The sequence below is a fragment of the Numida meleagris genome, chromosome 12, assembly GCF_002078875.1.
Source record: "Numida meleagris isolate 19003 breed g44 Domestic line chromosome 12, NumMel1.0, whole genome shotgun sequence".
Classification (NCBI taxonomy): domain Eukaryota; kingdom Metazoa; phylum Chordata; class Aves; order Galliformes; family Numididae; genus Numida; species Numida meleagris.
This window is the reverse complement of record NC_034420.1, coordinates 10131948-10159460: the sequence shown is the minus strand read 5'-3', so window position 1 is coordinate 10159460 and position 27513 is coordinate 10131948. Positions and strand designations below refer to the sequence as shown.

The 27513-nt window shown below is 45.1% G+C and overlaps 1 protein-coding gene across 9 annotated transcripts in view; it reads right to left on the bottom strand.

Annotated features, from left to right (window-relative positions):
* EBF1 (early B-cell factor 1) overlaps window positions 1–27513 on the bottom strand; it is a 268731-nt gene that overhangs the window by 228789 nt on the left and 12429 nt on the right. For all 9 annotated transcript variants that reach the window (XM_021410323.1, XM_021410324.1, XM_021410320.1 and 6 more), the window contains 2 exons: window positions 25064–25137; window positions 18719–18787 (listed from right to left, as the gene is read on the bottom strand). In XM_021410323.1, coding sequence (XP_021265998.1) covers window positions 18719–18787; window positions 25064–25137 — 143 coding nt within the window. The remainder of the gene's footprint in view (window positions 1–18718; window positions 18788–25063; window positions 25138–27513) is intronic.

Sequence of the window (27513 nt, the reverse complement as noted above, 5' to 3'; positions counted from 1 at the left end):
AAATTCCCCCATTACATTAGTAATTGCCTGGTTCCCGGTTCATTGATGCACAGGAGTCTTGTCATTGACAAGAAAAACACCATGAGCAGTCCAGCAGTGCAGGTGACCCAGCTGTGCCCCAAACTCCATGTGAGCAGCAAACCCACAGCATTTCCAGCTCCACTCTGATCCTCAGGTTTCACTGAAGCCCTCAGAAAACAGAGCACAAATCACAGCAGACTTAGGAAAACCTCTCTGCTCCAGCACCCTTCCGTAAGCCATAAGCCTAATCCTGGCTTGCCTAGGTGGTGGCGTAGGTAAGAATGGAAATGAAGAGGAAGTGGCTGGGGCCCAGAATCCAGCAGCCGAGGAGACAGCAATTAGAATGCTGCAGCAGCCAGAGATACGGCATCGCTGGAGATTTACTGTGCGTACACACCTCCCTCTCTGCTCCCAATGTACTCGCTCTTTCTTGCTGTCCATATACATCCAGTAAATCTTCAGTGACTCCTTATCTCTCAGTCTGCTTCTAGATCCTAATTGCTATCTATCTTTGTCTGCCTGCTGCTGCCAGGCCTCCCAGCCTCCCCGGCTCTCCTCCATCTGTACTGGGCTGGAAAGTGCCCAGTGGGTTACAGGTGTGTTGGGAGCAGCAAAGCTCCCTCACAGGCATCCACCCAAGCCACATCCTCCTCTGGAGGAAAAAGCTTTCCTCAGGCCAACACAAAAGGTAGAACTTTGGCCAAAATTTCCCCTTCTCAACTCAAAGTTACGCCCAAAACATGCAAGAAAACGCCCTGCTCTCAGCAGCACAGAGCTACCTGGCCAGGTGGAAATGGGGCTCATGGGGTGCGGTGCAGGAGGATGAGGAACCGCAGAGGATGTGATGCTGTGCTGCTGCCCGTCCTAACCTTCCCAGCCGAGCTGCCCCCATCCCCAGCTCTGCCCTGCCCAGCAAAGGGTGCCTTCCGCAAGGCTCAGCATGCCGCTCACTGTATTTCATTTTTATTTACTACTATTCTTCCCTGCTATTTATTTATTCATTCCTATTTTTATTTCACTTTGAACATGCCCAGCTGTGTCATCTTGGTTTTGCTGAAAATGTAAACAAAAAAGCTGCATTCAAATGCAGCCTTTCATTGCCTGAATACACTTCCCATCCAGCACAGCTCCACTGCTCCCACCCTGAAATTAAAACTTAAAAAATAAAAAATAAAAAAGGCAACATCGTCACTGCGCATCGCATCGATTCCCCCCTGATGTTTTCTTTATTCACGCTATTTATTCTTTTTGAAAAACAAACATATCAAGAGTTTTAATAGCTCACTTTGCTCTCCGCAAAGCAGGAGGAAAGAAATAAATGTAAATAAAGCTAATTTTATATTCCATATGGTAACAGACCTGAATGCCTCTGCTTTTTCCTAGCAAAATACCGCGCCTGGTTTTACAGTCTATGACACATAATTGGTCACCAACTTTTTTTTAAAGCACTGAGTTCAGTGTTTGTCTTGTGAAATGTAACTTTAGTGATCCCTAACCCTGAGACTTTCGGGTTTGGATTAACAGTAATTATATGGATGTTGAGAAAGGGAAGAAGTGTTATGCATTCTTTATACATAGCATTTTTCCATGCTTCTCAGCTCTTAACGGAACAGGAGTATTTTCTCTTCCACAGAGATGATGATCCAAGAGGAAGATACAGAACATACTGTGCAGAAGAAAACACCCCTGAAGAATGCCATAAACCACAGTGCTAAAGCAGCATTTTTAATTCTGTTTTGGGCTTTTAGCAAGGGAACAATTAGAGAAGAGGGAGGAGAAAAGAAAAAAAGAGAGAAGAGAGAAGAAAAAGAGAAGGAAGAGAGGTGGAAAAGAAAGGGAAAAAGGAGAAGAAAGGGAAAAGGAAAGGGGGAAAGGGAAGGGGGAAAAGGGAGAAAGGAAGAAAAGCGTTAAAAAGAGATTAAGAGAAGAAAAAGAAGAGGAAAAAGACGAAAAAAAAGAGTGAAAAGGTAAAGAGAAAGAGGGAAGAAGAAAGAAAGAAGAGAGAGAAGAGGAAGAGGGAAAGAGAAAGAAAAAGAAGGTATCAGAAGAGGCGCTGCCATCGCTGCCCCGTGCCCCCGAGCCCCCGCAGCAGTGAGCGCAGCGCGGCCGCCCCTCGCCACACGCCCCGCTTCTGTTTCTGCTTTCCCTGGCGACAATCTGGAGCCAGCGCTTTTCCGTTCAGGAGGAGCTCTGCTCCGTGTCGCTAACAACAACACCACGCCGCGCCTGCCCCTCGCCCCGCGGTAAGCACAGCACCGCGACCGGGATTTATGGTGAGGAGGCACCGATCTGAGCCCTAATTCATGGCTACCTACAATGCCACCACTGAGAAGGGGGGGGGGGGGGGAAATTGCAGTATGTTGCCGGGGCTGCTGCCCTTCTCCTGAAATCCTCACCCGCTCCCTCTGCTTTGCGCGCCGATGGCTTTCGCGCACAGCGGGAATTTAGAATAGAGCGCGTTCCCAAATTAGTTCTGCCATAAATCCTTTAGGCTCTTAAATAAATAAATAACTCCCATTGCTCCCTTTTGCCCTCTGTGTTTTTTTTTCTTTTTCTTTCTAACGCGCAGCTCTCCCTCGTCACTCAAGCCGTCGTATTTCCCTTACAGAGGTAACGGGAGACCCGTTGATTTTTGATCTATTTCATTTTTTTCGCAGCAGCGGTAGGCTGCTTTCAAACTTTGCGCGAGGCTTTTGGGTTCGTTTGCTTCCTTGCTTTCAAGTGACACGATGATTTTAATCAAAACGGACTGGTTTTTGGAGAAGGCTGGGGCTGGGAGGCAGATCGCTCGCGCAGTTTATAGCAGTTCAGAAGGAGGTTTTGTAAACACACGCAGCGCAGAGGTAGGAAAGCAAATACACCGCGTAAAATCTTGGCCTCCACCGATGGCGATGGCACAGCTCAATGGGGCCACTATTTTCACATCCACACACAGCTTTTCCTCCAGGAAACACAAAACCAACAGACGCAGGTAGCAGAGAAAACGGCTCCAAGTCAGTATTATTATTGTCTAAACAACTTGATGCTGTCAGGCATTGGGGAGAGCAACCCAAGCGACAACTGCATGTAGGGAGCAAAGACCCCCACGAGCATTCTGGCTAATGGAGAGCTGCTGCACACGGCAGCACCACTGCCCCCAAGCCCCCAGCACAGAGGCATCACCCATGGTGCCAACCCACGGTGTCGGGCAGGACGCTGAGACCTCAGAGGCACGGCCAACACAAGGATTAGCATTATGCTTGTAAAGCCTGGGGGAAAAAAAAAATTGAAATAGGGGAGAACTAGATGAGGAGCGGGAGGATTGGGCAAGTAAAAAAGAAAAGTCCACCCAGAGTCAGTGTTATCCCAGCAAGGGCAACAGAACACATCCCAGCTCCTCGGGCTGTCTCCTTACAGCTGCTCAGCCACAGCCCAGGGCACAGAACAGGAGCAGAGAGAACCAGGCACGGCCGTGCTGCACGTGGATCCCCACACAGTGCAGGCACAGTGGCGATGTCCTGGGGCTCTCTCTGGTCTTGCAGCTGAAAGCCAGAAATGGCTGCAGCAAGGAGAGCTGCCATGCCACGTGGAGGGACACTTGAGTGGCAGAGACAAGAAGGAAGAAATGCCCTTTCTTATTAAAAAGTATACATGGAAGTCTCACTTCCTGGCCTAAGCCTGTCCCATTTATTTTCCATGCCACCTAAGTGCTCTAAAACACTCCGACAGTCTGATGCTGTTGTAGAAAAAGACAAACCATGAACACCAAGAGACCTCGCTGTGTGAACACCTCACCAAGGCAACCCCCAAGCCTATGCTGGGTCCAGGGAGAGGAGAAAAGAACAACCAAATAGGCGTGGTGGATCCTGCCAGTACTTCCACAGCACAGGGAGGTCCAGCCTTTGCATCACAGCAAGGCAGCCATCCCGCAGCTCTCGCAGCTCTTTCCGCTGGCCCTTGAGGACTGAGCAAGTCGAGCCCTGAGCCTTCCATCACGCACAGATGCTCAGGGCTGAGGTCTGGGTGCCTACCCTTGGCACTGCTCCCAGGGGTGCCTCAGAGCCAGGGAGATCCCTACAGGCCAGGACAGCCACTACAGCTCTCGGCATCACAGCCACACCACATCTACCTTTGTCCCCCCTTTACTAAAGCATGGGAGCATCAGATTAAAAAAAAAAAATCAAAGGGAAAACATTAATAAATAATAATCAAGATCATCTGCAGTTTTAATGATAAGCTATTTAATGAATTATAAAGTACCTATAACTCAAAGTATGAGACTGTACATTGTCAAAACTGGCATTAAAGTGTATGGAGATAATTAAGCAATAATGACCTCCACAGAGGGCTTTTCCTGGGAATTAATGACCAGTCGGGAGGAGCTGATGACTGAAGGCACAAGCAAGGGCCATTAACCCCAGCTGGTCATTAATACTCAGGAAATGCCTGGTGCTAAGGTCGTTATTGTGAGTATATGATAAAATAAAGGGGGAGTGATTACCAATGCCTGAATTTTGGGGCTGCCCAGAGAGGCAGTGGTTCAGGACACTCAGCTTCATGCTCAAAGCACCAGACCCAAAACGTGCAGTGTGCAGGGTTGTGCCCCCAAACCATCCCCTTCTGTGCCTGCTGGCACCAGCACTGGGAGGTTCTGCCAACACAGAGCTCACAAGGCACCTTTGCAACCAGAGGGAAAGCAAAACATCCCAGGAGCAAGGCAAAACCAGAGGTTCTGTTTCACCTCCTAGTTTGGATCTGCAACCTTAACACTACAGCAACACTGGAGCCTGAATCTCAGGCTCACTGAATTGAGCGATACCAGCCATGCTTTGGGGACGTCACAACAAACCCCAGCCTCTGAATTGGCCCCAGGCCACTCCCTGCTTGCAGCTGGAGCCCCCTATGCTTAACCCAAAAGACAAGCAAGGAAAAGCCTCTGCAGCACAAACCTGCAGGCAACTCTCCCCAAACTCACAATGACCTCAGGGGGGACTCAGCAGAGCAGGGCTGTCACTTTTTGGTGGGCAGATGCCAAGATGCCTCTGTACTGGGCCGCAGTTGCTGTTCCCCAGGGTTGTTTAAAAACCTGCAGGCAGGGAGGGGACACAGGTTCTCCCCAAAGGAACCTAGGTTCTCCCCCTATAGGCCCTCGAGCCATATATTTACCCCAGTGTGCTGCGGATGCATAAATCAACTCCGAGGTGGCACTCATAGAACATTTTGCCTTGTGGGATCACAGCATATGTAAATCTTCACCTCCACAAACAAATCCATGGTGGTGGCTGTAAACATTTCCAAATGATTCTCTGTAGCGAGCGGAGCTGATGGTGCTGTCTGTGAGAGCGCAGTCGTGATGCTTGTTGACAAAATAAAGGATCTCTTTAAGTTTCTCACAATCTGGAAGGCAACCCAGGGCAGCTCCTCCAGCACAGCACCTCTCCCGAGCTGCTCACAGCCTCTCAGAAGGCAAACGAAGTGCCTCACTACAACGCAGAGTTTCCAACAATTCTACTTTAAAAAACAGCAACTGGTTAGCAGAATAAAATCACAACATGGGAAAATTAGTGCTTGTTAGTACACATAATACCCGGAATCGCGAGGAGAATAAAGGCAGCAATGCAGAAACAGTTATCAGAAGAGAGAAAATTATTCAAGTATGCATTTGAGTAATTCTGCATTTTAATTTAACCCTTTGAAACATTAATCAAACCGTGGCTAATTATAGGAATTAAGGAATTAAAAGATGGAATCTTCTAAAAGATATTATTTAAAAGGCAGTTTATACAATTACTTGTATAGATGTTTGCTTTAAAGAGGGAAACATTTCTACTGTAATGAAAAGGGTCTTAGAAAATTAAATTAACAAGGGGGGACCAGGCTGATATGAAACTAAATTAGCATCAAATGCAAATTACAGGGTACTTAATGGTAGAAACAGGTGCAGAGCAGGTCCCTAAATGAGATAAATGAATAAAACATCCCTCTGCACAAATGTGGAAGCTGACACAAAGTCAATGATATGAATAATTCAGCAGCCTCAACACTGCTGTTGAGGTCAGCTTTCCTTGACCTTTGAAACAGGAAGTAAAATTCGGCCCAAATTTGAATGACTGGAAATGCAGCAGCTATTTGTCGAATGAAAAAATGGAAAAGCCAGATTAAAAAGAAATAATAATAATACAAGACCACAGTGAGTACGTGCATACGTACATATGAGACAATAAATTGAAACGCCGAATAAATGCAGCGGCAGAAGAAAAAGCGCAGAACTGAAAACCTGCAGAGCGCCAGGTTCACGGCGGCTGCAGAATGTTTGTTTCAGCCTACAGCTCCCAAACAACGCGTGCTTTCCACGGGCATACTGCTGCTGTGTCATGAGCTAAGCGTCTTCGGAGCTGCGCGGTTTCATCTTTCACAAAAATAATTTGGTTGTGCTAAAAGGGATATTACCAGAGTCAAAGTCATCGTAGCTCCGGCATTACAGGAATCAAATCGTAAAGAACGATCTGCCCAAAGCTCAGCAATCTCTCATCTTCTTTCCTTCCTACAAACTTTTTATTATTATTATTATTATTATTTTTAATAACCAAGGAGCCGAGAGATTTCTTTTCTGGACTTTTAACCTGAGCTGCTGGTTGAGTCACTCGTTCATTTCAGACATTGGGAAGTCACAAAACTTCACGTGTAAAACCACCACAACAGCGGTCTGCAGCAAAGCACAGGCTGCGTGTGCCAGCATGAGGGAACCGCTCAGTGCAGAAACTTCATAGATATATCTGTCTTTTATATGGATTCTTAATATGTAAATAAACCATAAACAGAAAAACTTCTATTCCAAATAATGACCGCTTCTCCCTCCTAAAAAATGGAAATCTGAGGCAGCTGCCTTAAATCCAGTGAGGTATCTCCCATTTTACATCCTCATAACTCAATGAAGGTTCCTGCACCTTTCCCCCTGACAAGATACTCAGCTGAAATCAGAGGTCATGTAATTTCTGACAAGATGCATGGTCCTAATTTCAAATTGAGTTTGGCACTAAAACCGATTAATAAGGAATGACAAAGAACTACTTTCTCCAAGCTGGAAGAATGGAGGAACATCACCCCTGCAGCCCATCTTCTATGGCAACAAAAAAACTGTCAGATAAGAGAAGTTCCCTCTGCTGTCAATTGCTGTATTAATCCCTTCAGGAGTTTACCTGCTCACCTGTCATCTGCAGAACACGTCTGATATCCCTTATTAGGGGCCGAATTTTATGTTCTGTTCTTTAGGCAGGTGGAGCCCAGGAACGCCCAGGGCTGCTCAGGTACCTCCGCCTGCCCCGAGCTTTGCAAGGAGTTAATGCCAGCTCCGGCAGCAGCCCCCCTGAAGAAACACATTAATGCCATAAACACAATCAGCCCTGATATTGCATAAGAACATGTGGCAAAGCTGACAGCAGCTATCTGGGGGCTGGGTTCTGCGTGCAGCATCGGGCTGGGGAGCAGAGAGGCTCCTCCAAACGCCAGCGATGAGAACCCAGCTGGTTCTCATTTGGAAACAACCAGTTTCTCTATCCCCAAGTGCTAAAGAAAATAATCCCAGCAATCCATGACTACACGCTTTCACAGGGACAGCGGTGAGAATTTGATTGTGGAGATAATTAAAGTCATTCCTGAAACTTCCAAGGAAAAGCAGCCACGGGGAGGGGGCCATGGGGACACCGAAGCTCATGCTCAAATTGAGCCAAGCACCCAGTTTTGCTTGGAGGATGGGGCGGGGGGGCATTACTTTGGGGGAATTTGTTTTCCTGGAAATTCTCTCTCCTGCATTCTAATGGTTACGATATTTGCAAAGAAAATGTAATAGACTGCGGCAAGTAGGAAGATTACAGCAAGGTTTGGAGCCTGGATGTTCCTAATTTGGCAAGAGCATCCAGAGGGAAATGCTTGCACATTCTGGTAAACTTGAATAAAATTATGTAGAGCCACTTCGATTAGAAGGGTTTAAAGGGAAATGATACCATAAAAGCAATAAAACCAAATGCTATCTGCTTCAAACACTGAAAACATCTTTTTAAAATTAATGTTTCCTGCAGCCCCACCATGAGTTAGATCTGAAGTAATTTTAATATTAACAACACTCAGGAGCAGATCAATCCAGAGCCAGTCATGCTGCTGGGTCAGTCCTCTCCATCTTTCCTAAAACACTGGAGCAATTTGCACCCGCATGGCCCATGTAAATCAGAAGGGTGTCACTGGCATTGGGAAAGCTGCTCAGATCCGAGGATTTGGCTATGCTAAAAAAATAATCATAATGATGAGGATAAAAAAAAAATAATAATAAAAAACCTCGCTTCCAGCACAGCTAAATTGTACAACCCCTGTGTCACACGTCTGCTCTGACCCCCGTCACCCTGAAATGGGTGTGAAATTCAGAGATGGCGAGCCAGAGTTTAAAGCACATGTAATCTCTCCGTCTGCACTATCTGCCTTGAGCAGGAAGGAGGGATCCGCTCAATGAGAGCTATTCAGGGCCTCTCAATTAACCTGATTAGTTCAGCACGCTGCTCTCATGAATGACACCTTATCTTGGAAATGAAGGGAAAAACTTCCTTCCTCCTGGAGCCACCCGCAGCTGAAAGCAGAAAGAAGGAGCAGTGGCACCCCGGGGTCGGGTCCCCATCACCGCACATGCGCAGGGAGCTGCAAGGCCACGCAGCCGGGGCACCGAGGGGGGGTCCCCACTCTTTAGGAGCCAACCAGACACATGATGGGATTTGGGGAAGGGGCTGCAGCCCTTAACCCCCGCAGTGCTGCTGGCAGGTACAAGGTAGCTGAGGCAGTGAGACGAAGCCCCCGGGACTGCCGCCGCGCTCAAGTGTGTTGTAGTCTGGAACTTGTTCTGTACGTGACAGATTAATGAGCGATAACTGTGTTTCCATGGCAAAAAGCATTCCCAAAATTCTCTTTTGTTTCCCCAAGAACAGTCTCCCTTTTTTCTTCTCTTTTTTGTATTTTTTTTTTTTTAAATCATGCCACTTTACGACAACGCAAATATTAACTAAGAGCGTGTTATTCTTTCAAGTGCGGGTGGCTGCGAATGTCAACAAGGCTGACTGTTATGTAGCAACTGTGAGAATTAATCAGGGAAAATAGGTGTCTCAATTACAATTACCATACTGAAAACTCAAATTTATGAATGCCCAGCCAACTTTGAAGGCATTTATTAGAAAAACTCAGATGACTCGGAAAGTATTAATGCACTAATGACGCATTAGGGCATGATGTATTAATGTTCTTGTAATTTCTGACAAATTAAGTTACCATTGTCACAGCAGGGCAACCCTTTGGAAAACAAAAGAGAAGTTCCTCTCTCCTGTCACGCAGGATACAACAGACAACAATTTGTGTACCCATAACGGGCTTTAACAAAGAGATTTCCTCTTACACCACGGTACGTTCCATTATTCTATTTTTCAGAATGTCAGAGCTATTACTGAGCTCTCTATGCTTTGCCTGCTCAGCCCCTTAGGGCACCGACCACCTCTCGTGACACCACTGCGCAGCCCCTCCTGTGCAGCTTGGCCAACCCCGGCCTCAGAAATGAATTCCAGGGCAGGCATGTGTCTGCAGCCACATCTTGGCTCGCACAGGACCATGCAAGCAATGCAAAGGCACACAGAGATGCTAACATCAGGTCTTAATAGCTCTGAGTGTGGCTAATTTTCTTCTTCTTTTAGAGCAAAGAACTTTATAATGAATACAGAATACATTTTTCCTCTTCTTGTGTCATCCTTCTACAAAATCTGAGCTAGGTAAAGTGGTTTTTAACATCCACTTATCAAAGTGACTTAACATCTGGGAAGGCAGCCAATGGTTATGTAGTGATGCAGATGCCAAAAAATCCAACTGAAAGATTGTATTCAGGGAGATTACAGAGAAGACCTGACTCAACTGGGTGGAAGTGGATGGTTATCCTGGTCAGGAAAGCCTGAGAAGATGAAAAATCTTGGAGAAAATTACAGAAAATGATGACATTTTCAACACAGTTTCCTTTTAACCAATTGCGTTCTGTACCGAGAACTTCTTCTGAAGGCAAATTCTGGAGTTGATAGATGAACAGTTTGGTAAAGTCCAAAAAAAGAGAAACAGAAAATGATTTTCTGTATCTGGCAGTTGTTGAGACAGCAGTGACAAGAGGGAAATCCATTTTCACTCCTAGACACTCACCATGGAATACTAGTTCTTCCTAACATTTACTTTATATAACATTAAGATTTTCCAGGGCCACAGTCATGTCACTTATTATTTCTGTCTTTTTTTTTTTTTTGAAAATACTAAAAAAAAAAAGTTAATCTTCAAAAAATGACCTAAACATCAAACGATGCAATTAGCTGAAACAGTTTGCAATTCTGATGAGAAAGTCAAGGTGAGAGGAGAGCCAAGAAAACCCAAGCGTACAGCAGGCTTTGGGACCCTATGGCACTGTGGCATTGCAGCATCACCTTTTTTTTAACCCCATTTTTCATCTCTTTCTGGCCCGGCATGGCACTGGAAGAGTTAAAGAAAACAATAAAAGAACAACTGAGTGTACAGGGTAGGATTTACTGGCATTTACTTTTAATCTATGGTCCTTTGCTCTGTGGCTTATCAGCCCTATGTCAGCCCTTTTTCCTCCTTTATATTTCACGAGGGGACCCACATGCTGGTACTGAGAGACAGAGCCCAAGTGTCTGTAAGCTTTTTGTCAGGTAAAAAGAGAAGAAAAAGGAAAGGAACAAGAGGAAAAGCAAAGCTAAGAGGCATCTATTAGATGTCACTAGGCTTTTGTATTCATGTCAATGATTCAGGATTAGAGTATTTGAAATAATCTTATTGAGAGAACTCAAAAGCCCCACAGAGGGAAAGCCTCCTCTGGAGCATATGGCAGAGCAGCGGACAATATCTTATTAAGGATGTGTTAGCTAACACCATTACTTTTTATATTACATTACAGAACTATTGTGCCTCAGCCGGTTAGCAAGATGCAGTAGTTGAGGAATGCCACTTTGGACGTCACCGCGTCGGCACAAAGCTGGACCGACCCAGCCAGGCTCCTGCTGGGGGCTGCAGTGCTGCTGCCCCTCACCACATGGTAACACCAGGTCCCAAAATACGCCAGCACACAGCCACCCTCCCCACCGCTCCCCTGAGCCATCCTGCAGCCTCACAGAGCACCGGGCAGCTCCTGCTGGAGCTCCAAGCAACAACCCCAGCCCGCTGCCAAGCTCGGCTTCTTGTCAGATTAAGGGAATTTGATTTTGTTACACAGAATACTGTGAGTCTTAAAAACAAAACAAAAAAAAAAATCTTTCTTCTTCTCTTGGACAAAAGCTTGTAATTGGAGAAATAGGTCTTGTTAAAGTTATCTTCATCTGCCTACACCTTTAGAGGCAGCAAGGAACCAAAGACAAAACAACACTGTTCATAGCGCTTCAATGACTGCAGTGAAAGGCTCTATATCTGGGTCACCTTACTACTGTCCGGTATGTAATTTCAGTGACTTGTAATAAAGCCTTTTAATAACTAATTTCATACAAATCACACATTAACGGCACCCGAAAGCTTGTTTTCACGTGTCTTATTTCCAAATGCTATTTTAAAAAGTGGGTAGAAAATTATTCGTTCTGCTTTAAAAACCTCTAAAATACTGTCCTTAGCAAAAAAAAGTAAACACTCATTTGATACAGTAATATATTCTGATCACAAACTACCTATGCAAAGTTGCTAATGGAACACACTGGGAACTTTGTATGGTTTTTCTGTACTTTTCCAGAACTGTTACAAAAAAAAAAAAAAAAAAAAAAACCACATGATGCTACAGGGAAAGAGAAAATTCATACCAGTATTTACCATTACTGCTACAGGGACTGGCTGCTCTCTGAGGACAGCATTAATCCATTTCTAGAAAGTTATCTGAGTCACGATTTACACAGCAACCTGGGATTATTTCTTCCTCTCTTTTAGCTTTATTTGTTAGTTGACGTATTAAAATATTTATTTCCAGCAGCAGAAGTGAATTTGAATTTGATGAAGTTGTTTTGGTAGATGTGGCCAATTACTTATAAGAATACATTTCAGTGGCTAGAGATGCAAAAATGTATGACTGCTCACAGGAAGAAAGCTACTGATACGCCTATGCTTTGGGGGAACAGAGCCTGGGTTTGGTTCTCACATGGTAAACACCACGATAGAGGTCAGATACTTATTTCACATTCAGAACAGTTTAAGCTAATCTGCATTAAAACTGAGGATGATCTTTGCAAATACTTTCTCCTATTGCTTTTACTCAGTTAGTCGTGTGTAAGCCTCCATTGCAACAGCAAATGCAGAAATAAATCAGGTGTTAAGATGGGACAGCAAATTTATCCACACCTGAAACAGTGTGTACATGCATATAAGAAAAATCCCGTTTCCCCTCTCCAAAAAGATCCCCAATCTTGATAAACAGAAAACCTGACCCTGAGCTGCATGGCATGGGATAGGGCAGCAAGTCCAGAACATCCCAGAGGCATTTAGGTCACCTCTCTGGACTGACAGACCAACGGGAAACACGGCTGGCCATGTCCCCAAGTGCTGTGGGGTGAGAGCCACATGCCAAAAGCAATGGAATGGTCTGGTCGTCAGCTTCTCTGATCCTCAGAAATTCAATGCAAGCCTAAGTACTTTTGTTGCCCACAGAAAAATCTCAAATTGAATATTTAAGCTGCATCGTAAGAGCCACTTCAGACATGGGCTCATCTACCTGCCTGGAGACGGCACCGTGCAATAGAAGCCTCAGCCATGATATTAAACAGTAGTAATCAGGCAGAAGATCACCAAGAAATAAAGCCCAGAACACTAGCTGCAGATTCAAAAGGCATCACAGAGAGAAGCAAGCAACTATTAGAATAGCGTGAAATGTTTGCAGTAAAACTCAAAACCACATAAAACTTGCCTGCTTTGGGGTTTTATAACAAACTGAAAACTCAGAACAGGTTTTCTGAGAAATTCACAAACCTCACGAAGTGAAGCTGAGAACAAATTAAGGTTTTGCACAATAGATTTCAAATTATAGAAAAATCCTAATACTTGGAGTGGGGAGGAAGAATCAAGCAAACAATAAGAGGGAGCTGTTTTGACCCTGACCAAGTTCACTTAACCCCAAGAGCAAAATAAATGAATTTTGGAGCAGCAGAGGTACGTGCCAATCCACACAGACAGAAACCAAGAGATTTTTGCAAGCACCCTTGTAAAGTTATCCCTAGCTCTGGTGTTTCCCTCACTAGGAAGGAGGACAGACACCACACGCATTAGGAGCCCTTGTAGAGGGGTGAGCATTTCGTTCTGATTTCCTGCGTGAGAAGCATCTACAGATCAGTCTCCCATTTATCTCACGAAGGCTCAAAGTGTCTTCGGCTGCCTAAGTCATGTGGTAAATGTTTAGGGTAATGCTTTTCAGATGCATCAATCACAACCAAATCTTAAAGGATGTTTGTTGGCGGCCCTCCCCTCCCAGCAGTGCGTGGCTTCACAGGCTCCAGGCGCTGAAGGAAATGCTGGAGGCCAACTTCTGCCCATCCTATCACCCTGTGTAGGGACCTGAGGGGTTCACCAGCACAGGCAGAGGACAGAGGTGGGATGAGACCCCACGGTTCCTGCAGCCTCATCCCCAGAGGGGAGCAGGACAACAGCACCTGCCCCACAGAGGGTCAACTGGGCATGGAAAGCTGCTGCACAACACAGTGACCACCACACATCCACCCAACAAACGTCTTCGTGTGGAGGATGCAGTGAGAGCAATGCAGCCCAGCGTGTCACTCTTTCTCTTGCCTCCTGTTTAGGATGAAAAGATGATCAGGCCTGTAAAATGCGATCCACTGCATGATGACTTGTAAAGCGGTGAAATGGAGACACTGAAAGTCATTCACGCCTCTTTTCATGCCGTTGCACAGTGAAATCCTGCCCACAAATATAAAATGTTTCAGGTTGAGATCTGAAAGATCTCAAAACCATCTGTAGGAAAGCTGTCTCCCTCAGCAGCCACAGCATGTGGAAGTGCTGGGGAGTGCAGGCAGCGCAGCTGAGCATCCTTATGGCAGGTGTTGAATTGCACAGGTCTTTCAAATGCTTGCAGCAGGCCATCCATTAAAATGCACCTGATAAACTTGGAAAAGTATCACAGCCTCCAGCCCAGAAGTTCCCACCTGTGCTTCACTGACAAGAGTTCTGACAGCACTGCAAATACATGAGCCACTCCTCCAAAGCCAGAGGGAGACTTATTCCTCAGACATAGTACCTGGATGTCACATGAAGAGCCTCAATGCCTTGCTAGAGCAGGGCCAGAGCTCCTCACCCTGCCATTGTGGGGCACGCAGCGCCCTGGGCAGCACAAAGCCCTGAGGAGGCTGAGGGGAGGCCTCATGGCACCCTACAGCTCCTCACATGGAGTGGAGGACAGCACTGAGCTCTGTTCTCTGTGACAGCAACAGGGCCTGAGGAAACAGCATGGAGCTGTGTCAGGGGAGGGGCAGCTGGGGGTGAGGGAAAGGTTCTGCCCCAGAGGGCAGCGGGCATAGCCCAAGCTTCTGGAGATGAAGGAGCATTTAGGCAATGCCCTCAGACACAGGGTTTGGGTTTTGGGTGGTTCTGTGTGGAGCAAGGGGTTGGACTCAGTAACTCTTTTGGGTCCCTTCCAACTCGGGATATCCTATGATCCCACATCACCACAGAAGGGCATCTGTCCAAGGGAAAGACAGTTGTGAGGTTCCTGAAGTAGGTCTCATCCGTAGCAATAAACATCAGCAAAGCTCATTTCAGGTCACCAGCTGTAGTCTACTCACATACACTGGGAGAAAGCAGAACGTGGGATGAGCAGCAGTTGCCACATGGGCAGTTTGCGGCCCCTTGTCCCTGCACCCCCTTGTCCCTACGCAGGGTACAGGGTTTAGGACAGTGGGCAGAGCATGATCCTCAATGCTGAGACTTTTCTGCCACTATATTTGGGGCTGCAGTGCTTATTTCTATTTTATCAGTCAATAGGACTCCTGTCTACTGGATCCAGCCATAAAAGGTAAGGAATCCCCTGCAGGCATGGGTAACACCACTAAATACTGGTCCCCACAGTGGTAAATTGGGTTTAAAAGTTTGGAGCAGAAGAGAGAGAGAAGAGCCTCTTTCCTGAACCAAGGAATAATATCAAGCCCCACTTTCTCCCCTATGTGACTTTTGTCATTATCATCTTTTCTGATTCTTACAAAGCAAACCTAATTAGGAAGCTCTCTCATTAGTCTTCCAGAAAAATTAGCACAGCTTATGCTAATTACTTCTGTAAAATTTAATAAACTCGTTGAAATGGGAATAGTCTAATGAGGTTTTATTTATTGAACTAAGATAACTGTAAGGAAAAAGGTTAGGACACTAGGATATCCAGAGTGGTAATAAAACTACAATTTATTCAATTTCTTCACAGGAATTTTATTGCAAACCTTTTAAATTCAAATACAAGTTACAATTTGAATGCTAAATCAATCTAGAATTTAATTTAATAACAGGAAGTGCTCTGTGTTTTCTTTAAGTATGATTACAATACAGCCCTGCTACTGTACTCGTAGAAGGAATTGTGCATTTGTATTGTGACAATAATATCCCTTTTAAAATGAGTTCCTGTTCATCAGAGCTTCATCTGAACACATGTAACTGGATTAGTGATAAAATATACAGGCTATGCTAAGATGATTCAGAAACACACAGGTTTCCAAGAAACTTCCTTGAAATGACTGCTCTATAAGCAGAAGAGATTTATTTTGTTCTCCAGAGAAAATTGAGATCGCGCTACAAGTATGAATTTCTTTAGGTCCCTTTCACTGCTATATCCGCTGATACTATAATAGGGCAAACTATAAAGCAATTGTACAAAGGATAAAGTCACATCCTGTTTCTAACGCAATGACGGATTATTATTTTTTAAATCCCACACTTTGATTAAATAAAAATACGTGATTTACTTTTCATACACATCTCGGATTTGAAAAAGAACACAACACATGCAACTTTGAAGTCGACAAGGAGCCTCTTTGCCAAGTTAGCTAAACCACCACAAAGACTGAGCCCTCTCTATCCCGAGTTTCTCCAGCCTCATCAAAGAGAATCAATCAATCCAAAATTGTATTCCAGCATGTAAGAAGAGGCTAGCATTTCCATGTAAGTACATACGTCAAAAATCCCATAGATGGATTCTACATTAAATTCTATGTTAGGTCAGAGTCTGCGGATTCGTAGGATTTGATGCAAGAGTTAGATTAAATCCATAGGCAAGGCTTTATCAGACTGTAAGGCATGTGGGAGTGCTTGAGCCCAAATGGCAAATGAATTCTGTAAGCTCACAGGCAAATAAAAATAGCTAAATATGGCTTAGTGTATCAATTGACATAATAGTTTAAAATTGTGTGCATGCAGAAGTGACAATAGAGTACAACTAAACACGTGCTGACTCGTGCAGGCGCTTCAGTGTTTAACGGACTCATTTTAAGGTAAAAAGGCCCCACATAGCTCGTTTCATCCTTTCCAAACCAAAAGGGGGAAAAAAAATGAATAGGATAAATGTCACAAGAAGCATCACTAAAGCCACTAACTGTATAAAGCACGTACTTATTTGGCCTAAATTGTTTGAACTAGCCCCAGCCAAGAAAAGGTTTTAAGTACCCTACTGGGACAGATGCAAAGCGGCGACAATAGAAGCCACACTAATGCAATCCAGGTAACACAATCCTGTTTCAAAAACACAGGGAGGGCTAATTACAGTACTGCTGAGTCAAATTTCTTATACCGTTGCAACCCACAGGAACAGGTCAAAATCAAATGTTATTCAAACCACAGTCATATCAGCCTTCTGTATCAAAGTCACAATTTAAAACCAAGTGAAGAACTTAAAAGCTTAACCCATTCACCAGCCAAATGCGTTGTAGTACGGGTGGGGAGGTAAGGCTTGGATGATGAGCTTTGAATTATATTTAGCTTGTGTTTTAAATATAATCTTCAGCGTTGGTATCTTTTCCATAAACGTATGTAAATAGTGGTAAATTGATCGCTGTTACGAAGTTAAATCTGTGTTTTCATGTAACATTCCCCGTCATTTTCTAGGAAGCATGTAGCAGACAACATCTCTGGCTTTCATAATTTAAAATGATTTGCAACTAGCAGTTTTGCATACTAGATAGTTAAACAAAATATTTCCGTAAACCTGCCATTAGCATCTTAACATCTCACTTTCCAGTACAATGAAAAATTCATGTGAATTTTGTAGCTTTCATGTCGCTCGAAATGCCACTCTAACACCATGTTTATAGTGTTCAACTCTGCAGCATGCTTATAAAACACATCTCTATTCAGATTTCCCTGGGTTTTTTTCCCCCCTTTCCCTGGTACTACCTAACGCTCACGGAAGATGAAAATACGCCCGATTAAAATAGGTAGATATATCTTCTGAGATTTAAACATTCTCAGGATTACTGATTACAGCTAATCAAAACACCCTCCATAAGCTTCCAATATATGCACTTTCTTAACAAATCCAAACAAGAACTGTAAATCTGACAATCTGCAGAAGCAGAGTGCCTGGCCAGGCTCTGCTATCCCCATCCTTCCCGCGTGGCACTCTGCACACAAAACACCTTCCCCTTTTCTTTTATAAAAAAACACCCACGCTGGCACAGAAGGCACTTTGAACCTAATACAGCAAACATGAGCTCAGACAATAATGCTAGGAGAAGCACAACGCTCTACACTCACTCTCATATGCACAGACAGCTTCCCTTCGGGGTCCCTGTATGCACAGATTAGTGCAATGGTATTGCTTTCCCCAGCTGATGACAGACAGATTCAGTACTTCATGGCCATTTAACTCTCATAGAGTAATGCTGCATAATAACCTGGTTATTACACATGGCTTTGTACAATGAATTTTGACGATTAAAATGTAAAAATGACTGTTTGGTACCATTTTGCATAATTTGCAAGTGCAGAAACTATCCATGGCTCAGAGCAACTAAAATAGATGTATTGTGCTACAGTGATTTACTTGGCGATGTCAGATTAGCAATATGGATCTGTTTAAAAGCACAATAATTAAGACAGGCAAAAATGAATTAATCAACTGACAATACAGTCAAAATAGTATTCCAACCAAAGAAAATATCAGGGGAAAAAACCCTTAGTTTGCAGATCTATTTTTTTTAACTGTTTTTATGCATAAATAAAAACCTTAAAATGTAGATGGATTGCATCCAACAGAACTACTGTAGCTAAAAGTGATAATGATTCAAACATTTTTCAAATAAAAGTTAAATATTTATAAGCACCCAACCACATTTCATAAATCACAAACTATTATTATTTTATTCCTGAAGCTTCCCTGGCACAGCATGGGAATTGAGCCACGGAAAGTCAGAAAGAAAAATCTCCTCTTTATGCACATGAATCAGTCTGCAAGCACGGGAGCCCTCCAACGAGCAGGTCGCTCCGTTAGCCTCCATATGGCCCTTCCACGGCGATCGCAGTTGCAAAGCACAACTAATTTGGTATCAAAAACAAAATTTCATCCGTATATACTCCTAATTCTTCCCCATTAGCAAGACAGGGCAGGTGTTTCATTATAATGAGGAGGAAAAAAAAAAAGAAAAACAGAAAGAAAATCGAAGAAAACAATAGCAGTCCTTACCTGTCAATTATCACTGGATCTGATGGAGTCTCATTTCTGTTGCCACAGCTTTTCTTGTCACAACAGCGGCTACAGAGCAAAAGTGAAAGGATTTAGTGCGACCATTACACTGTAAAATCATCATTACGAACACGGCGGGTTCAAATTGCCGGCTAGAGTTACCGCTCCGTCCCTGCCTGCAAATCAGTCAAATACAGTGGGTCACATATGGGTTAATTACTATGTTTAACTTCTTGCACAGCTGGTTAGCAATGGAAAATATAAAAAGAGAGGGGTTTTGCCCCCTTCGCAAATAATAATTCAAGGATCATCCGAAACAGGGAGACCTGCCTATTTGTGGTCACTTTTCCAAAGGATATTGTAGTTGTCCCATTTATGTGTGCACACAGAACAAGGCAGTTTTTTTCTTCCCTGAACACAGCTTTTAACATTTGCTTAGTGCTTCCATTGCACAGCCACACGATACTCCTGCTTTCACAGAGCTGAAGCCTCCCCCTGACATCCAGAAGTGCAATTATTCTCCCTCTAAGAAATATTATTAAGAGGGGAGCTAAAATGCAAACACCATTGTCTTTTTATAGGGGAGCGTGCCTGTTTCCCCTGTTTTTCTGAGCACACTGATGACTGCTTGTGCTAGGAGAGCACCGTGGGTCAGGTACAAAGCTGGAGCATGTAGCACCAGCTCCATCTGCCAAAGCCCTGCTCCATCACTGGCGGCAGGCTTGGGTTTTGAGCTAAGGGTGCCTGTTGTTTGCACAGAGATGTCGAGTTGTTGTTAGGGATGTGCCCTTGTTAGGAAGGGGTCATGGCGACTGGAGCTTGGCTCATGCAGGAACCCACTGGGTGAAGCCTAGGAAACTCCCACAGGGCTGTGGAGGGCTTGGGAAGAGGAGCAGGGACCCACAGCATGGGGACTCCCATGGGGATGGCACCAATTTACAGGGCATGGGGCCACTCTCCTGGCTCTCCATGGCCAGATCCAGCCACACCTTGCCATTACCAAACTTCTTGGTGTACCTCAGCCACAGCTATGCAGAGCACCAGGCTCACTCCAAGCAGTGTCCTGGGACCCCACTGTTTGCCTTCCTGCACTGATGGACTATTTTCCTTTCCCCAGAAGGTGGAAGAACATCGGCACAGTAAGAAGCCCTCTGAAGTGCCATGCTATATAAATAGCCCTGTTGGGAGTATGACAAAGGTTCTCTTGTGCTGCTGAACAATAGAGTGAATAATATACAGTTACCCACCAAGATTAGCAATAAAGCAACTAACCACACTAAAGATAACAAAAAAAAAAGGGGGGGGACCTTTTACAAAAACAGCCTGTTTAAACATGGTCTCAAAAAAAATAATAAATTTTTGTTTTCAAAGAGAGGAAAATACATAATTCTTTTCACCGCAGAAAGCTTCAAGGCAACTATTCAGGACCGAAACTTTTCTCAGCTAACACATGTGCGGTATCTTCATTTCGGTGGAAGTTACATTGTTTAGGACTGCCAAAAAAAACTGCTTAATTTTACAGCACAATACCACAATTGATCCACGAAAATAAATGCGAGAGCCTTGGCACCCAGAAAGCATTAAAATTTAGGAAGGAATAAAATATGCTGTAGGTAAATAGTCATGTGGACGTTCGGGGGGCTTTTTTGCCTATAAAAGGACTTGTCATTGGAGTGCAGCGAGAATGTGTGGGGTGAGAAAATTTACCCACAAACAAGGCAATAAAAACTGCTAATCATTTTTAAATGATTAAAATGTAATTAGAAACAGAGTTGGCACAAGTTAAGACAATGCAGTTCTTGTGACTGAAGCGAATCAGGGCTAGTCCTGACATTCTCCCAGCAGACTGCAGGGACAGAAATTGCCACACTCACTCAGGCGAGCAAAGGTTCCCAGGCTCCTCACCGCACTGGGCAGACCCCAGCATCCCCAGCACCTTCCTGGGTGCTCCCGGGGTCAGGAATGCTCCAGCCCCAAGTAGGAGGGGTGCACACCGGCTGCCAGGGACAGTCCAGCACAGACAGCATGGCCATGGGGCTGCTCATGGGGTGGCCCTCTTGGATGGCTCAGGTGTCCCAAGAGGATGCCCCAATAGACCTGAGAAATCTGTTAAACTTTCGTTTGCCTTTTTCTTTTTATTTTTTTTTATTCTTAATTGTTTTTCTCCCTCACAAGCAGAATTTGAGGCCTCATCCACTCTCATTTTTCTATGCAGACAATCATGGCATCACACCAACCCTGAGTTTTAGATGACTCCTCGTGGCACAAGAAGCATTCAACTTGCTTCGAAAGCTTTGGCTTTTAGCATCTACTGAACACTTGGAAAAAAAAAAAAAAAGTAAGTGCCTAAACATTCAGCGCCTTTCCCTGAAGGAATTCAAGAACTCCCAGGAGTTTCTCCAAGTCACTGAGAAGCCCTCAGCTCTCTGCGTGTTCGGGAGGTGCAGGGATTGATGCCAAGTGCCAGCTCCTGGCTGGCCCTTGGGGGTATCCCCCCCCAGGCAGGACAGGGAGCCAGAGCTCAGGCACAGTGTCTTTAGGGATCAGATTATGTCTGATTTAAAGCAGTTTGAGAGAGGGAAAAATAGGAATAAGATAAGGGGAAAAAAAAAACTGCAAAAAATGGCTTGGCTCGGGGGTTGCTTGGTTTGTTTTTAAAGCAAATAGTCCTCAATAGTAATGCAGGCCCTTGCCATGCTGCACCAACATGGGTTTTCCCCAGTCCTGCCTCCACCTTCCTCACACCATCCCCATCATGCCCCTTTGCAGACCTCCATCCCCTGGCCACCACTGCTCCCAGCTTTTGTCGCTGCCTTTGTCCTCACCCTTCTCCACACTGGAGCATCTCTGTCCCCACAACGGGCACATCCATGGCCTCCTCACCCCACCATCCTGCACTCTAAAACCCTCCCTATCCCAGCCAGGAGCATCACAGGCCAGAGGAGCCCTGCTTTGTGTATCTGCGCACTCAGGCTTTCTGCGGGGACAATGAACAATGAGAAATTACGGGGCAATGGCACGTGGCCAGCGCAAACGCGACTTTCTGATCGCTTACTGCCAGGCTCTAACAAGTCGTTAGCGAGCCCGCATGGGACAGACCGCAGCAGCTCCCGGTGAGGTGGGCTGCAGCTCCTGCCCCAGCCAGGCATAAAGGTGGAAGGGCTCCTCAACAAAACAGCTGTAAGATTTTATGTTGCAAAGACTAAAACCATATTTTACACCGACCTCATTCTCAGAAATCGCTGAACCATTTGAGCTGAAACTTTCCAAAGAAAGTCAGCCTCGGGCTGACACCCTGCAAAGGATATTTCAGCCAGAACAGTTTAAGTCTGGCAAAGCTGTAAGCCACTGAAGGTTTCATAATGGAAATTGTTGAGGCAATATTAACTATAGATGTCCCTCCCCACGCTGCCTACAATGCCAATAAATTCCACCGAGGCTGTGAATTCTCCCCGGCTATTAACATTTTCGCCAACAGCATGGATTTTATATTTGACAAAACACAATGAAACTCTTCGAAAGAAACAAACAGCCACCTGAAGCCAACCTCAGCACTGCATCCCTACCGCAGCCAGGACTCTCCCGTACATTTGAATTCTTTGTCTTCTCCGTGCAGTAGTTGGAGTATCCTATAAATACCCAGCTTTGTCACATAAATGCAAAGTTTTATTGTGCAGTTAGCCTTGATAGAAAGCACTGCTGAAAGTTGTTTAGAAATTAAACATCTAAAACAAGCTATTTTAAAATACAGAGCCCTCACTATTTCATGTCTGAAATGAAGAAATTTCATCTTAGGGAGAGCAAGCTGTCTTTCACACCATATGGCTAATGGTAGTGCATAGCAATTAGCTGGACTGATTAATGGGGAACAGACTCTAATTTTATGCTTATAATTGAGGCTGCATTTGCACCCCTGGTGCAAATTCAGCACATCCCAACTTCCACTTACAACAGGCAAGAAATCAAGAGAAACAGAATGGTGTGGAGAGAGATTTTTTTCCCCCTTTTCTAGACCCCTAAAGAGCATCAGATTTGCAATTTAAAAGAGTGTTAGCAGCACAATAGATAACAGATTTGTGCAATAGGGTCAAGCGGCCTGGTAAACAAACAGCACCCTCTTACAAACCTATAGGCAGAAGAGGAAATGGGAAATATCTAATATGAGCTGTAAGAAATTTGAATGCCTCTCCCCCACGCCAGCAGTCACACCATGCCTACACCACGGTCGGATTTTTTTGCTGCCCCTCCACCTTATGTTTAGGAACACAAAGCCAGGGCTGGCAGCAAACAAATCTGAAGAGAAGAACAGAGCTCCTAATCGAGTGAATTTTGAGAACGAAAAAAGCATAAAGTGCTTCAATAAAGGGAAAAGCTGCTTCAAATGACATAGCACAGCTTTACACACCCCCAAAATGGAAACAATTTTACCTCAGTTAAACCATATTGACAAGGCTGTACATCTTTAACATAGATCTGGTTAAAACTCAGCCCTCTATCTAAAGTTTTCAATTTACTTATTAATCTTCATGTTTCTAAAGTATTTGTAAGAAAATTAATGGGTTAGAGAGGGAATTTTTAGGGTTGCACAAGGGCTCGGTGCATGTCCCAGAGCTGGCTGGGTGCATCGCATGGCATGGATCTGGGACAAGGGTTGGCTGCAGAGAGCGATGCTGCAGGCTGGCAGTGTGTGCTCAGCCCCTCCTGAAGTCTGGATGCTCACCTAGATACCCAGATTAACTTCCACCTGCAAACCTTGCTGTCTAAGAACCAACAGGGCATACTATGTGAGGCTACCCGCACATTCAGGCCCTGACACTGCAGGCACTTCAGCATGTGCTTAATTTTACTCACTGTTCCACTGGGCTGCTTCCACAAGAAAAGCAAAGCGTGCACTTCAGTCTTATCAGGTCAGGGGCCTCCTTTAATATTTCCATGAATTGTTCCTAGCTAGGTATCTAGTGCAAAAGTGGTGCTAATTGGGCCAATGAGTTTTAGCTCAATTACAGGTTGTCAGTGTGGCTGGGTTTCCATTGGGAAAGGGAGGACTGCTCAGGAGTCCTCAGCAAAGCCACACTCCAGCTCCCAGCAGCAGCAGCAGCCTGCGACATCTTAGAGGGCTCAGGCTGGAATGGGTTATATCTCTGGTTTCCCAAAGCCAAACCTGCTGAACAAAGTAGCGTAGAAAAACAGAATATGGAAACTAAAGTCCCCCAAATCCTGCAAGCAGTGGGGCTGCGTGGGGTTCCACTCGGGCTGGCAACACAAGGAGAGTGGGATCGCAGGGCACTGCCCTCGAGCTGGGTTTTATCAGACAGCAGCCATCAGGAAGCACAAAACACGCAGATCCCAAAGAATAAAGGGAAAAAACATCAACCAGCAGAGAAGTTTCCATCTGAATACTTTGTCTAAGACTCTCCCCCACCAGGAAACCCTCATCCAAGTTTATTCTCTTAGAAGTGGGTACCAGCTTTTCCCCTCAAGTTACTCCTTTTTAGTAAATGTGTTTTGTAAAAGTTACAATGCATGCAATGGCATTTTTACAGTCTTAAAACAACTGATTGTAACAATGAGCTTATGCAAGAACGCCTTGTCTTCCACCAGGGAATTATTTTCTGCCATCGAATAACATGTAACAAATGAGTTTTTCAGACATGCAAAAACACCCACTAACTTTAATGAGACTGCAAGGTCAAGCTCTCCTGGGTGCTGGAGGGCTATGGGAGAAGATGCTGTGAAGGAACAGGGCAGGCTTCACCTACCGCTGCTAGTGGAAAGGGGAAGGAAGGAGCTGAAAAAGAATTCATTTCACTGTCCCAGATTTAAGTGCCAGCCCCAGGCAGGCACCTCCAGGGAAGCAGAGCATGGGGAGGGCCAGATCTGTGTGGTTGGAGAACATCAACAAACAGCGGCCAACAGGGCGGCGGAGCACGGCCTGCTAGGCCCAGGCATGGGGGAGAGGCCCTGGCTGCCTGTTAGGCCAGAAACTAACACCAAAACGGCCGTTTTGTCATTTTGCTGGGGGAGCAAATTTTGTCATTTGCTCGGGAACTGGGGGCAGAGAGAGACTACAATTCTATAATTAACTATTAATTTTGGTGAGCCCACTTTTGTGGGCTACAGTGTCTAAATGCAACCCAGTAGCGCGCTGCTAAGGAAAACTCTTTATAAATTGAAAACTGCTGCAGCAACGGAGACCTTGCTGCTAATTACACACACAGAACAGTGTTATTTTGGGATTTTTTAATGCAAGAAAGATAAATTTAAGTCCTAAAATAGCCACAGGTTCAACCTAGATTTTGAGAGACAGATTCATCGCTAATTAGGGGGAAGCGGGGTATCTCTTACCTGCACATTATTTCATGCGTGAGCAGAACTCGGCACATTTCGGGGTTCTTGTCTTGGCCTTCATATACTATCGCCTAGAAAGAAAACACATTTTTAGCCATGCATCACGTTGAGTTGGGAGAAAAGAAAAAACAGCATTGTGGCCACTGAGTGCACAGGGCCAGCAGCGGCTGAACCTGCCCAAGGTCTGTGATGGGAACAACCGAGCTGGGAACTGCTAAATTCCCTCCTCTCTGCTGCACATCCCTCAAGCTGCATGTAGGATGGGTTTTTTTAGTAGTCAAGACAACCACAATTTTCTTTTCAATTCAGAATAAAATATAAACCTAATAGCATTAAAAAAAAGGAAGGGAAAAAAAAAAGAAACAACAGCAAGGCTTGGCATACTTTGGGCTCTATTCATTAAAAAAAAAAAGAGAGAGAGAGAGAGAGAGAGAGAGACTGAGAGAGAAAGAGAGACAGAGCAAGAGCTCATGCATTTTTAATTCCAAAAGCTGCACACTGCACAACCCGGGCATTTTGCTGGTAGCTCCTGGAAGCACGCAGGCCTGATCCTGTGCCTCGCGATGCAGAGCGGCTCCGGAGTTACAAGGATATAAATAAGCGAGAGGCAGGCCCTGTGAGAGGGCACCAAAACAAATAGGGATGGATAGCCAGCCTAGGAAACTGACTCTGAGACAGCACGGGGAGAACCCTTTGAGTTAAAGCTGTGGAAGGAGAGCATGTGCACCCAGCAAGAAGGACTGATTTCTGAAGCCCTCCCAGCAGCAGGACATGGAGCAACGCTGAGGGATCTGCATTACACAGAGCCCGGGTTACCACTCACACCAGAGAGCTCCCACCGGATTGGGACAGAGTTTTGCTTTCTGCCCACCCACACAGCCCTGGTTTCTCCCTGCTGGCTCACCCCACAAAATGTGGACAGCTGGGCACCTACCCTGGGCTGTCCTCAGCAGCAAAGCAAGACAGAAAAGAAACTGCCTTTACAGCAGCAACTTTTGGGAGCATTGAGGTTCCTAACTCTTTGCGGCTGCCACCCTGGAGCTGGGATCTGCGGCAGAGCCTGAGGGGGACAAGGCTGCAGCCAGCAGCAGCTCTGCCCCCGTGCTGCAATGGGACCTCAACAGCCTCCCAGATACAGGTTTAGGAGGAGGAAACTGGGAAACAAACCTTCCAGATAAAATTACATCTGATATGGGTGTCTATAAAGCTAACAGTAAATCAGTAACTAAAAATATATTTTTCTAATTGTATTATATGGAGGAAATACATTTTACAGAATGGGAAAATTTTAACATGGAAGTGTGGAAAATACTAATGAGAAAAAATAAAGCATCTTGATATATGATGAAGTGGGACCACGTGCTGCTTCCGCAGTCCTTGCAAATATAATCTGCTAAAGGTAAGAGGTGTTGCACCTACAGCGGAGGCATGGCTCTTGGGACATGCAAATCTGCAGAAGCATGAGCTGATTCTTAATACCATTTTAATAGTAAGACACAATATGAATTTCGTGCATTATAAAAATATTTAGTAAATCCACAAATAATATTGGGAACATCCCTGTTATATTTGCTAGTTTTAATTGTTCCACATCCGTTTAACTACAAGTATTCCCTCAAAACCTGAGAGCTGGTGCAGTTTTGTTAAGACAAAACAGAGCTTCCACGCCCTTGCACCAGATGCAGCTTCCCCGGCCTCAGTCCCAGCAGAGACGGACACACTGTGAACCCAGCACTCCCGTGAAGGGGACACAGCAGTGGGTGTCAGGGACATGCCAAACCCTCACAGCACCGCCGCCAGCAAGGGCCCTGAGCCAGGCTGGGTCACACCGGGAGGTGCTCTCCCATCCATACCCGAGAACTGCTGCTGGGAAGGTGTCCGCACCGACAGACGTCGGGATGTGCGTCTGGAGTCGGGACTATTTCAGAAATTCCTCATTCGCATGCATTAAATGGTAAGATGGGATGAAGCTTCTAGCCCAAACTGGGGAACCAAAGGACCACAGCTGGTGCGGTCAGCAGGGACATCTCAAAGACTCCAGAAAACCCTGCGTCCAGAACCACTCAGCTAGGATAGGGGAAGCTCAGCACCCTTATTGGACCTAATCAACAAATAATCAAAGAATAATCTCCTCTGGATTCCCGTTTACCATGGCACAGCACAACACGGTGTCCAAGAGAGGACTGCAGAACTCGACCCACGCTTCTTAGGCTTTCAAACCCTAAAACAAATTTACTCAGTCTGGGTTGCCTCGCTGCCACTGAAGTGAAGGGAGCATTAGGAATGACCGAGCAGAACACAAATCCTACTTTCTTTTTCCCCCTCCTCTCTCCTTTCCTCTTCTCTTCCTGCTGCTATGCTTACTTAACCTCCAGGTACCCGCTTAAATAACTCAACTAAATAGCAATAATGAACGGGCAGAGTCAACACTGTGGTACATAATCACC